This window comes from Cervus canadensis, chromosome 19 (genome assembly GCF_019320065.1).
Source record: "Cervus canadensis isolate Bull #8, Minnesota chromosome 19, ASM1932006v1, whole genome shotgun sequence".
Taxonomy (NCBI): Eukaryota; Metazoa; Chordata; class Mammalia; order Artiodactyla; family Cervidae; genus Cervus; species Cervus canadensis.
In genome coordinates this window covers 14977708-14992124 of record NC_057404.1, presented here as the reverse complement: position 1 = coordinate 14992124, position 14417 = coordinate 14977708, and the positions used below count along the sequence as shown (strand labels likewise).

The 14417-nt window shown below is 35.1% G+C and overlaps 1 protein-coding gene across 6 annotated transcripts in view; it reads left to right on the top strand.

Moving 5' to 3' along the window:
• PCDH7 (protocadherin 7) overlaps positions 1-14030 on the top strand; it is a 447041-nt gene extending 433011 nt beyond the window's left edge. For 4 of the 6 annotated variants that reach the window (XM_043438888.1, XM_043438887.1, XM_043438890.1 and 1 more), the window contains one exon: positions 9738-14030. In XM_043438888.1, the coding sequence (XP_043294823.1) occupies positions 9738-10114 (377 nt within the window). In that variant the 3' untranslated portion in view covers positions 10115-14030. The remainder of the gene's footprint in view (positions 1-9737) is intronic. The other 2 variants (XM_043438893.1, XM_043438891.1) reach the window with 1 other exon arrangement.
• Positions 14031-14417: the final 387 nt, after the last annotated feature.

Below are 14417 nucleotides of genomic sequence, written 5' to 3'. Positions count from 1 at the left end.
TTCTTGTTACAGGAGTGTTTTCAATAGATAAGCCATTGTATGATTATGATACATTTCAATAGGTAATTCCATGCAAATAACTTGAGAATGTATTTTTAAAATGGTCATATCATAACAATAATTGTATAGTTTCACAGGATCACTACACTGAAGGAGAAAATGAAAAGGTATTGTGACTTTTGCTGCATATATACAATGGAATATTACTCAGCTGTAAAAAATGAAATATTGATATCATATGTTATATGTAGAAGCAAAGATAAAATGGGCACTGCCTTTAAGACTACCATTTAAATATAATATTCTTACAGTTAATAGAAACTTTATATATTATTTTTAGAATAAATATCCATTCCAAAAGTTAACATTTATTGTAGGATATATATTTTACAATTTTACAATCAATATTGAAGACATTAAAGATTTAAGGTCATTATAGGAAAGTGATTCTAAATAGATACTTTCAATTCTTTTAGAAGTACCCACTTTTCACTTTACCATAAAACTAATGTGCAGTGGCTAACATGTTTTATTAATTAAACAACTCATCTGGATCATTATTGTTTTGTATATAATTCTTTCATGTCAAGGATTCATTAATTCATCTCCCTTCTCATGGTGAGTGAAGATCCTGCTGCTCACGATTCAAGACACTGGTGCAATTGGATGTAGGTTCTAGGAAATACATATCAAGTTGATCAGCAACCAGTAAAATCTACCCGCAACTATTAATCTGCTATCAACACAAAGCTTTATAAATTATTGGGGGTTTTTAGATAGAGGCATTTAAATGACTTACCTGCAATATTAACATAACCAAATCTAAATTGTTTTCCTCACTTCTGTGTTGCAGAATTTGTTTGTTTTTATTTGTTTGTTTTAAATCTTTCTGTCACTGAAGGCCAATTTATTTTCCACATGTAAATTTCTAAATTTCAAGGATAGATTGTGATTTGTTAAATATTTCTTAATCATTGATTTAAACTCAAAGGAAAAAAGTATAAATGTAAAAATTCCATCCATAAACATGCTGCAGCCCTAACTGGCATCTTGAACTCCACTCAAATTTTTATGCAAATTTTATGGACATATATCTGAGTTTATGGAGGGAGGCAGTGCTTCTACTTTTCATTAGATTACTAGTCTTTGACACCCAAAGCAAGTAATTTGTAACTTAAAGAAACCCAAGAGACTAGAAAAAAAAAATCATGAAAACTTTTATTGTTGCAGTGGAAAAGCAAACATGAATGGCCTGAATGACCAGAATTCCATCTATTTTCAGTGAGATAATCAATTGTCAACTTGTTTAATAAATATCCTCAATCTTTTTTGGGGTTTTATAAACTCTTCTGATCAATATTAGAGCATCTCCTCATTTTCCAGCAATTCCTTTCCTTTCACTCTCTTCCCTTAATATTCGCTTAACCTCCACTACCTCACCTCAAATTTTGCATTCGTGAAGAGTGAAATCAAAGTGAAGCCCCATCTTTGAAGTGCGTAAATAGATCACTCTCCAGCAGTCACCATGCATTTTTCTGCTGCAGTGCAGTTTTCATGTGCCAACCAGCAGAATCATATTTGAGTTGATTCAGCAGGACTGCTTGAAATCTGGCCTGCAGTCTCCACTGTATATGATAATACCACATTCAGAATGACATTGGTCTAAGCCTCAGGGCAGTAAATGCTTCTTGAGATACATTCAATTGCTATTTAACTGAGTTTAGCCTAAGGTCCAGAGAAAAGTTGCTGATGCTTCCAAACATGTTTAAACATTTTAATATTGTCTTAGCATGCCAGCCGGAACTAGAGCACTCTTAGGTGAAAAATCTAGTAAAATCCTATAATCACAGGATCAAAATTTCCAGATTTCTATGGGAGCCCTCTACTTGAACTTCAAATTAAATGTGCTTACATCCTTGAAAATGTTTATTCTTTCTATAAGTTTGTTTGCTCAGTTTGTTGCCCATGATCAGAAGACATAAAAGTAGAATGTATTATTTCTATATGTCAGGCTGTTTTTTTTTTAATCACAGATAATACAATATATCCATGATCATGACCTCAGAGATCTGTTGACACATCAAGGAATTCTCCTCACCCTCTAAACAATCAAAAACAAACATAACTTAGGAGCTTCAAACAACAAAAAGTGATTGCTTTCCATGTTTCTGTGGTTTGACTATTGATTCTTCTGCAAGTTTTGTCTGGATCACTCATGGGGCTGCCATCATCTGGGGGGCTGGCTGAGGGTAGGCTCTGCTGGACCAACTGAAATAACTGGGTCTCTCTCTCTCTCTCAAAATGTCTTTTATCTTCAAAAAGGCTAGATCATGCTTTTTGTCAGGATGGAGATGGCAGTCTTTCAAGGTCAAAAGCAGAAGCAGTGAGGACTCTTGAGACCTATCCTGAAAATTGTGCAGTGTCTTTCTAGTTGTCAAAGCTAGTCCAGCTTCAAGGGCTGCAGAAACAGAATCTTGACAGAAGTGATAGCACACTCCAAAGGGCTGTGTATAGGAAGATGAGAGGAATTTCTGGCCTCATTTTGTGACTTAAAGCAAGCATATACATACGTCATAAAATCCATAAAACTTGAATGCTTTTGTTTCATAAATTTTGATATCTGAAGGGTGCATTGAAGGTGAGGTATTTTCCCTGCTTTTTATTCTCTTTTCTAGATTTTCAAACTCTTAGTCTGAGGTTAGCTTATTACTAATTTTTAACATGTTAAAATGAAACTCACTCTCTCTTTTTTATGTTGTGGTCTGTGCAGGCAAAGCAAAATAGCAACCCAGTATCTCAGGGGCAAGTCTCTTTCAAATGAAAATGAGGAATCGTGGGGTTGATCTGTTTATGTTGTAAAGATAACTGCAACTAACAGAATTTGCTGTTCAGTTTTGAGCAACTATGACATACCCTGAATAAATCTTCTCTGGCCAAATCTTAATAAAGAAGTGTTAAGGGGAATATCTGATATGGAGTAACCCATGACCACTGTACTTTCCTCAGTGGGTGGTAGCTCTGGAGACTCTGTCAGCATAAGTCCATGAGTGCTACTGAAAAACATAATTCGAAATACATGTCCTTTTGACTGATGATTGCTGCTAGATCCACAGTAAGTTACCTGAAACCCTTGAGAACAAACATATTTTTAAAATAAGAATTGTTTATATACCAGAAAAGGTAATGTCATGCATCTATATTATTTGGGGGGCTTCCCTGGTAACACAGCTGGTAAAGAATCCACCTGCAATGCAGGAGACCCTGGTTCAATCCCTAGGTTGGGAAGATCCCCCGGAGGAGGGCATGGCAACCCACTCCAGTACTCTTGCCTGGAGAATTCCATGGACAGAGGAGCCTGGCAGGCTATAATCCATGAGGTCACAAAAAGTTGTATATGACTGAGTGAACTTTCACTTTCCTATTATTTTGAAGATCTAAGAGTCTGAGATAGAGCCTTTAATTAAACACTATTTCTCCTTCAAAACATATATTCACACTATGTGAGATAAATAAAGATGAAACATAATATTGTATTAAAAGCCAGGTTTATTGTAAATATATAGGGAAAAAAACTTTTGGTTTTTGAAGCTATTTTGAGAACTGAATTGTGGATAAGGGATTGTACACTTGAAATATCTAATATTTATTGAGGGCCCATTGTGTGTCAAGAATTCTTACTATCAACTTTACCTGTGTTAATACATTTAATCTTCATAATTATCCTGAGAAGTTAATTCATTCTTTATGTCTTTTATAAAGATTAGGAAATTTACATGAATCAAGTAACTTGTTTAAAGTTACATATGGACTAAGTGACAAAGTTAGGATATGAATTCAGGGATCCTGGTTGTGGTGCCTATTCCCTCAACACCCATTTCATTCAGGGAAGACTGCAGAGAGAAAAAATATATATATATATGTTTTTACATCTCTCCAGGGGCTGTGACATACTATATACCTAAAATATATACAGCATCAGACACTATGCTATAAACTTTATATACATTACTCGTTTATCCCCATAAAAATGGCAGAATAGGTATTATTACTTCACAAATGAGGAACTTGAGGCTCAGAGAAATTATATCCAAAGTCACACAGCTTACACATGATGGACCCAGAATGACACTCAAAACAGCCTCCCGTTTGTTCCACGAGTCCCATTGTCCCTTGAAGCAAGCACTCAGGAAAGGTATAGACGAGACTGCAGTAAGGGCTGGTTGGATAGATGACACTTATCTCTTCTTATAATTCAGTAGAATCAAGTGATTTCATGATGAATTAGAACACAGTGTAGAAAATTATAACCACCTAGTAGTAGATCTGGGAGACGCTTGCGTAGCTACAAATTTCCCCTTCTTACAGAAACTTCTGGAATATTCAGAAGATCATCTACTGCTTGTCCGAGGCAATGATTTCTCCCTTCTCCATAATCTCTTAATGTGCTCACTTTTCTAACCTTCCTAAATTCCCCAAACAGACAAAAGGCAAGGATCTTTAGTTGAGTGTACATGCTAAGTTGCTTCAGTCATGGCTGACTATTTGTGACCCTGTGGACTGTAGCGCACCAGACTCTTACATCCATGAGATTCTCCAGGCAAGAATACTGGAGTGGGTTGCCATGCCTTCCTCCAGGGGAGTCTTCCTGACCCAAGGATAGCACCCTTATCTCTTATGTCCCTTGCCCTGGCAGATAGGTTCTTTACCACTAACGCCACTAGAGGAAACCCTGATCTTTAGATCATTTATATAAAAAGACAAATCTAACTCAGTATGCACTTTTTTGATCTCATAACCTCATTCCTAAACTTCACTGACTATAATAATAATGTTCCAATAAAAGGTTTATGTAGTTATTTGTTTGCAGATCTATTATATAAGGCAAGAATAAATCATGTTCTGACAGCTATTTTAAAATAAAGTACTCTACTGAATCACTGGAATAAAAATGATACTTTCATTTGAATTAAAGAAAATAAAGTTAATATTAAAATATTAGTTGGAAAATCAACAAAATTTATCTGCCTTTTTTGCTGTTAATTTTTTTGTAAAACCTGTGCCTTGTCCATCAAATTCCACCAGAATCAGGTATGTTTCTAGAAAAGGAAGTCTTCAGATAACAGGAAGTCAAGCCAAAGAACAGAAAAATAAATTATTTAAAAAGGCACAAGGAAAATGTGCCTGTGTGTGCTTTTTATCTCCCCCAAAGACGAGAATAGCACAGTCTTTTATTTGCAAAATTTTGTCAAGTAATGTTAAGAATGGGCTAAGTGCATGGGAAGGGTGTGACTGTCTGAGACGTCTACATGTCTGTTAAGAATCCCTTTATTTCATGCGATCAGAGAATTAAGTGATTTGTATTTTTAACAAATAAGTGATTGATGCACATAGCTTTAGGTATCTGAGCTTAAAACAAAACAAAGAAAAAACTCATTGGAAATGTTTAAAAACTAAATGAAACATTTTCACAATTCTTTTAGGAAATGGAAATATCTTTATATGTTCAGCCCCAAGACAAGGACCTGGAATAGGAGTGGCTGATCAGGATTCTGGCAAAATGCATAACTGAGTCTATCCAAATCATCACTGGTACAGAGCTGTCTTTAAAAGCCTTAACAATACCACTGCTCTCCTGTAAAAGTGATTCCTCTAAAAGTTTCTGAATTGCATAGGACAGATTCTGGAAACATTAAATGCCTCCTTAAATCTGGGCTTTCCTTTGTATTTCTAACGATGCTGCATATTATCTGTCACTTCTTGCTGAGGTCATTGTGTAGCAGTATCTTCTCACCACCTACTCATCTGTCCTGCCTAGTAAGATGAAGTACATTTCTTGGTAGAGAAAGAACTTGATTTCTTAAATTAGTTCTAATTTCCTTCACATTAGGAAATGTACAGTTGTTAAAAAGGTTGAATTATTTTTAAAGTATTTTTAAAATTTTTGTCTTCATGACATCTCATTCCTGTCTGCTTAGATTTTTTTTTCCTCTTTCTTAGGAGACTGTAACTTTTTCTTATGGCTATGGGTAGCAGTAATTGACCTCTAAATAACTCTGCTGTTACATTTTAAGAAGGAACAATATGGTGTTATGGGAAACACTAAAGTGAAAGTCAAAACACTTGCTCTTTGGCTTCAGCTCTCCCATCGTCTGAACCCCTCGCTACTTCCATCCTGCTTGCTGTTGGATTGAGGTGATAAGTACGAAGGAAGAAGTTCAGGGAATTTTTTTATGTGTTATACATTGTTTGATATTATGATAACTGGAAACTCTTTACTTTTGAGGGGATAATTAACTTTATGCCTAAGAACAGATTTTAACTTTCCAAAGTTATTATATATAATGTTTCTAGTAAATAGCATTGCTAGCTGAAAGTGGAAAACTGCAAATAATGCTAAAGCAACAAGACCTAATGAATACCAGTTTGACTTTCAGTCATCTCAAGATTTAATATGATTAAGTGCATGTGAAGGGGGGACCTCTGAGGAACTCACTTACTTATGGAAAATGCTGATAGAGAATACCATATTTTGATACAGAATATTTTGCTTTTTTAATTAATTTACTCAGTACCGTGTAAAAAGAGTCATGATTAACTATTTTCCGTCTTCACTCTGGTCAAAATGAAAGAGAAGAGTGCTAAACTGAAGTGTGCAATAATGTTCTTAGATATAAGAAAACACCTCCTTCAGTGAAAGACTAAGAAGGATTACTATTTATGGAAGATCTGCCTCTACAATCCCACAAAAAGAAGACATTTTAGGAGTGTATCTTTTAAGAAAAGGGAGAAAAAGTGTGTTTAATAATTCTGTAAGACCCTATATAACTCCTGTCTTTTAAAACTATATATAGTATCTACTTGCAAAAATAAAATAAGGAAATACAGAAAAAAATACTATTCTACTCATGCCTTCCCTTAATAAATTGCATCGTAATATAAATTGCATTTGTTAATCATTGGCATTTCTTTTGAGGATTTGAGTCATCAAGATTAGAAGTTTTGATTGCTTGTGATGAATCTCTTATAGCCTTTCTTGATTATTTTCTAAATTTGATGACAAACACTGCAACATGTCTCAGCCAATTAGGCTTGTCAAACTTCCACTGTGGTCCCCAATCAAGTGTTTGACTTTGGAAGTGACAGGAGATCCTTATTAAAAGTCATCCTTCTGGGATAGAGATGTGGCAGCCCACATGTGGCTTATGGCAGAGAAGATAAGCTGCCCTTCCTTAAGAGCAAAAAGAGGAAATCAATCTTAGCAGGAAATAATCCGGACTATGAAGTAAAGACTGATAGGAATGAACTGAAGAGCATCTCATTTCTAGTTGACTGGAAATTGAGTCAATTTAAATGAATATAATTTTTATGAGCTACTGGGAGTTCAAGGTACACAAATTAAGGATAACAGGTAGAAAGAGGTGTTAGAGTGTTAGGGTATTTTTGTGAGCTATCTCTAAGTACATCTCCAACAAAGGATACACAAGGTGCTATGAATTTCAGACTGGAAACACAAATTAATCCCCAAAAGCAGCGACCTGTGTAAGTCATGGTCTAAGTAAATTGTCATACTTAAGTAAACGCAGAGATGTTTAGAGATAATTCTGTATCATCCCTGCAGGGAATGACAAACACATTTATAAAGACCTTTTCCTACTTCAGTAGCTAAATTTCTGATTACTGTCTTGTGTCCTTGGTAGGCGCTCTCATAAGAGAAAAGGAAAAACTTGAACTTATTAAGGCAGTGAAGAAGAAAAGGAATGTTTAGAGTAAAAAGTAGATCTGATCTCACACTTTGCATTTTTATAAGATTTTTTTTTTCCTGTTCAAAGCGCTTAGGTCAGCTTCAAATAAAGTATCCCAAGACAGGAAATATTCCAATAACTCAGTTTGCTCATTTAAACTAACCAGATTACAAAAACCATTCATAAAATTTGTCAATACTTTGATTTTTTTTTTAAAATGCATCTAAAATTTGTGTTTGAGAGACACAGAGGGAGTTTAGCACATACACAAAAATAGGAATGTGCTTTTTCTTTTGATGATAAAATTAACAGGATCTGTCCACTTAAAATCAAAGAGCAGCATTTGCAACCGCAATAAATAATTATCTTTGCATTTTGCCTTTGGAAAAGAGAAAAGCTATTCTGGATTTCCTGTGAACAATGGCATTTTCTTGCTGAACTCTGAGCACATAGCATAAAAATCTCAGGTCACAATGGTTCAAAAATCATTAAGCTCACAAATATCAATATTTCAGTTAGCCACCCATTACTAAAGTGAAAAAAAATGACATGCAATATTGGACTGACTTGATTTAGGAGTTTCAATGGTGTGAAACTTCTGAAATAACCTAATACAAATGATAACTAAATGAGAATACCATTTTACACTACAGGAGTTGATGTATGGAGACAAAAGCAGTAGGTTTAAATATATCGGGAATAAGTTAAATTACTCCTTCTTTTATTTTAAACCAGTCTACCCAGGATGCATATGCAAATGTCATGGATTTCCTCTGTTGTGAATATATTTACAGAGGTTAAAATTTGTCAGTCTTTTAAGTCCCAAGCCTTGTAATAAAATGATACCAAACGATATACATTGGAGCACAGTCATATTATGTTCTTTTGTTTGGCAGTAAAAGAAACTATCAAATATATTAAATAAAACCCTAGAGGTTGTTTTCGTAGAATCTGTTGAGGTGAGGCAGGTTTTTCTCTCTCTCACTCTCTTTCTCAAACAAAAACAAATCCATTAAAAAATATTTGTAATAGTAAGAAAATATATAACGATTCTCCAAAGACAGACACATACAATGATAGTACAGCTTTATAGAAATAGAAGATATTCCCCATGGTATTAGACAACAATCTTTAATTAGGAATACATGTCATTTCATCAAAATTTTAGGAGTTTGATTCAGTTTACCCAGTACATTGCATTTCACATAGTATTTCCATTCAGCAAATGCACTGACAGGTATATTTCTATGTGAACACTCAAGGGACTATCCTACAGCACATTAACAAGGTCATTAACAAGGTCATTAACAAGGTGGGAGATGGGGTGGGGTGTGGGCTCGGGTCGGGTAAGTGCTGATTCTGCTAGGATGCTCACACTTGAACCCACTGGTACTTTCTTTTTTTTTTACTTTTTAACCACACAATGTGCTGTCAATTTAGGTTCTACCTCTGAGTCACCCTGATGTTTTATAATATATTTTAAATATAAGGTTTTGCATATTTGCATTCTATGAATAATGTATAAACGATAAGCAAAGCAATTCAATTGGCAAAAGTACATGATTTCTGGGATAATTTATAAATACAGAAAATTATATTTTGGATTTAATAACTTATGACTATGGAAAAATTTACTCCTGTACAAATATACTTGCATGCTTTATTTCTATGTGAGAACATGCACATGTACCTGTCCTGTAACAAACTCATATACCTGTTGTCTGTTCAACACACACTTAAATTTATCCATTTGTCCTCTTCTCTCTTTCTATAATATTTGGAGTTTTTGCAAAACCTTATCTTTAATGGATATGAAATAAAAACAGTTCTTTGGAATAATGAACTGCAGAGTGTTGAAAAGGGGGATATGGTAAAGGGAATGTATATGTAACATAATATTATACATAACTGCCCCCCCCACCCCAGTTTCATATAGGTTGGAAAAGGCTGTTGAGAGATGGCCTGCTTTAAAGGCTCCTTCTCCTTGAATTTCAGATTCAAGACCTCTTCCAGATGTAGCCCTGACTGGGAAGTGTACCCGCGAGTGTGACGAGTACGGCCATTCAGACTCCTGCTGGATGCCCGTCCGCACGTCTCCAGAGAGGAAGAAGAGCCAGCCCAAACTCTCCACTTTCATGCCTGTTGATGAACGAGGAAGCCAGGAAAAGCTGGCTAATGGTGAGGCCGCCATCATGGGCGACCGCAACAGAAACCTCCTGAACAAAAAGTTGACCTCATCCTATGAGACCTTCAGTGCGGCTAGTTTCAGCAAAAATGAGGATGCCAACACTGAGGATATTCCCCTTACAAAAACGGGGGAATACAAGCCATCTCCTGTCAATACTCTCACTAGAAGAGAAGTTTACCTGTAGGCTATACAGAAGCAACAGCAAAGTTCTTTTCATGTATGAGAAGGAGAATAAGGGGTGAAAAACCTTACAAAATGAAACCTTGTGATCAAAAAGAGGGGGCTACCAAAGAGACAAAGCTTTGCCTGCCGCTTCTGCCTCCAGATCAGGCCTTTAGTGAGCGACACTGTTCAGCCTGATTGAAATGTACAATGTAGAAACCATCCTTGTTACTTGCATGTCTAACCCCCTCACTGATTCCCCAAACCCTCTTTCTCTCTTCCCCACCCCACTCCAAAAACCAGAAAAACAAACACACAAAAAAAGATGGTTGCAAGTTTCTTTCATGGTAAAAAGCCTGATTAGCAGAACACACATACTGTCATTATCCCTAAGCTGAAACATGATTTTAGTCACTTTGATTCAGTTCGAATGTCATCCAGTTGATCAGAAAAAGCAGATCAGGTGAAATGTATTTCAGACATGCGATCAGAATATGATGAATAACCATGGAGGGCAATCCCTCAAACATGATAGAGTCCCTCTAATGGCACAGTGCTTATAGAGGGGAACTCCAGAAGTGTTTGGGGGAAGATCACAGCTTTAACATTCTAACAAAGCCTGAAAAAATAAACAATACCCAGTCAGAGACAACAATCCCAAATTGGCATAGGTTGTTTTTCTCAAGTCGGGAGCATCAACGTCAGTTCCATACATTTACTGAATATTCTTAGTATACATGCTACTTTGATCACATGAATTACACTAGTTATAACTTTCAAAAACTATATATGTTTTTGGAACGGCACCACTATTATCAACTAACAGGAACAATTGTATCATTAAAAGGCCAAAGATCATAAGGCAGATCAGGGAAATCATGGAGTAGATTTGGTCTTGATGTGGAAATCCATTAAGCATCAGAAGTCCCTGAACCCGGGCACACAGAGGAAACCCTCAAAAGCCAGTTTATCTTACATTTTCTCTGCACCCAGAAAGCATGAATTTTCTTTGAAAGTTCAGAAACTGAAAAACCAGTGAAACATATGTTTGGTACTATAATAGGCAATTGATTGAGGTTAAAGTTTAGTTTCTAAAATGTTATCAGGGAAGATTCTACTTTTTAACATTATATTTATGGGTAGGTAGGAAGAGAAAGATACATTGGCATAACAGTCTTAGTTAAGTTTACTATGATCGTTTGAGAATCAGTTTGTACTTACTGGTCTCATCCCCATTTGAAATAACCAAATGCATTTTTTTTACATGTTCAGTGTACACTTCCAAGTAACAAAAGTGCATTAATTTTGCATTCTGTGCAATATAGCACTATCTCGAGACTCACAACTTTGAAACAAGGTGACACCCCTAGTTGACTTTGTCACTAATGTGATTTTGAGCATTGTTTAACATATCTCTTTAACTAATCCAGAGTGAACATGAAAGAAATGAGTTCTGGGCAGTGACATGTCTCATGGTATACACATCTCAAAGTTCAAAAATATGCAGTCTTTTTTTTTTTTTTTTCAGTGTAATATAAAGAAACAGAATATGCAGATTTTAGGGTCACTTCCTCTCCAGAGGAGAATTTAGTACAATGGGAAACTAAGCTGGGGCATTCAGAAAAAGTGACAATCCAGGGACAGGCTAGGGGATAACAGGTGAAGAGAGCAAACATTCCTATTACTGAATGTTTGTAACCTAGTTAAGGCATAGCCTTGATGTCTCTTTAGCAGACTATAGAAACATGTAGCTCTGGGTAGTTTCATGCTTTGCAGTATTTCTTAGACTACAAAGTGAAGCAGCCTGGTATACAGGTTGCTAATTCACTATAGGTCATCAAAATGCTTATCTTTGAAAATCACCTCTCTGTTTGGTGGGGTACTCTTTGGGGTCATTTCCTTATACTCTTTCTTAAATGGAATTTTCATTTTGATGTTAGTTTATGTATAATAGGATGAAAGAAGATATGTAATTGAAGAAAAAATCATTGGACTAAAATATCAATAATTGAAAATGTTTATGGCTGATTATTATTTACATTATGGAAAGATGCAATTCTAGTACTTTGTTAGGAAACTGCATTAAAGCAGTTCTGCCTTGTATAATCTGTAAGTACCTATTAAGACAAAATACTTCTAAAGATACTTATGAAATGTATACATATTTTTTCTTGCACGTTACAAAGGAAATATTCAATTGCATAACACAGGTGTGCAACAGACTTTTTTTAATGCATTTTTTTCTTTCATGATACACTTGAAACATTAGATAGCTCATTTCACTCTATCTTAAAACCCTTTTGTTGTCTATAAAGCTAATACGGGTCATATGGGACCTTTGGATTAATTGGATCCACATTCCCCAATGACATTTGCACCACATACAAGATAGCCATGTCATCATCATTTAACTCGTGAGCCTCTTTAGAACTAAAATGGGTGTGAAAGAATAAAATTCAGTGTACTGTAAGTATTCGCAGTAATTCTAGTAGAATTAGCTATCATAACATGTTTATTATTATAATGAGCTGGCATGACACAGAAATCTATTTTGTGTTTGTATGACTTTTATTTTGAATAGGTTAAATCTGGTGCCACTCCATATATAGAGTGCTTTTGAAAAAAATCTATAAAAAGAAACAAAAAAATAATAAATGAGTGAATGCAAAATAAGCAACTGTGCCTTTTATACCTGTTGTTATGGTAAAAAAACGGTTGTTGGGTTTGGACAATGAGGGGAAATGGGCTATTCCCAACTTTTTTGATCCTGTATATTTATCCATGATTATTTTCTGAAAATAATAAATAATATATTAAAAATTTGCCTTCTGACAAACTCAGATAGTGGACCAGTCTTAAATATCATTCATTCATAAGACAAAATTTATATGGGCTGCTTAATTTGGTCTAGAAGGCTAATGCATTTATTGTAATAGTAACACAGAAAGAGATTATCAGGGATGAAATCAGTCCATTTTGCAAAGTAAAATACTGATTTCCCATTTCTATTCTTTCTTCTTTTGTTGTTATTTTTTTTTTAGCTGCTGTTTCATTTTGGTTGTGCACTATATAAACCATATTTGTTTTCTGTACCCAAGAAGCTCAAGTGAACTTTGCATGCATTATACATTAGGACACATTTATAAATTGAGTAACTATATAAATTTATGTGTATTAAAACATCTTTAGCTTCAGTCTAAAATCCGAACCTCTGAGGCTCATTCTGAACCTCCAGATATCATTATGGTTTCTGACTGGCCTGCTGCCTGTGTTTCAGAAAACAAGAGAGGCACTATTTTTATGGGAAGAGAAACTAAGATGGTACTGAAGATGTCTGGCTGAAAGGTTACCCTAGGAAGCTGTCTTATAGGAAAATAAAACAGAGAGATCAGAAGAAACTGCCAAGAATCAAACAGCTATCCTAAAACAGACATGAGAAATCTGAAGACCTCAACAGCTTTAGATATATTGTATCAGCAGTAAATATAAGAGGAGTACTTAAGGGGGAAAAACAAAGCAAAACAAAACAGTGAAGATGATCATGAATATTGTCAAGTTGTTCATTGTGATCTGGCAGAGGTATATATAACATCTGGAGGAAGGCATCATTTTTTCAGCTACCTAGGGTTTACTTTCAGACAATTTTTCCTACATTTTAAAGCACTTGCATTCAGTGTGGTACGATCCGTTTGTAATGTTGATCATTGACTCTTGTTCTGCTACTTGGATGTTGATAGTGAAGCAGAGAACAATTTATCATCGTTTCTTATGGGTCACTATGCACGCAACTATGCTAAACATGGCGAAATGTATTAAACACTCGTCCAACTATTTATGAAATACTTTACATAATTTAATTTGCTTTTGTACAGTTTTATGTAAATAAATTGCTTGTCTTTTTTGTCTCTGCAAATTAAAATATAACATGGTCAAATGGCTTCACACTTGTAAGTCTGCCTCTCTGTTGACAGGTCCATTCAGTTTTGATTGGAGGAGAAGTGAATGGATGCATATACCTCTTGGATTTTAAATGGTTTGATTTCTGCTAAATTAAGATTGAGTGAGGAAGATAATGCTGCAGTAATTGTTGATCTGGAGGGCACTGGGCATAACTGTTTATTACTTTGGCTTGTAATAAAATAGAACTTGGATTTTTAAGTTTCATCAAAGTAATTCCTGAGACAGTTACCTAGATGTCTTTGAAACCTTATGTCTACAGTGGAAGAATTTCTCATCAGTAATGTAAAAATTGACTTTTTTCAGGTGTTGTCTAGAGAAATTTCACATTTCAGATAAACTTAATTCTACGTCAAAATATATCTATG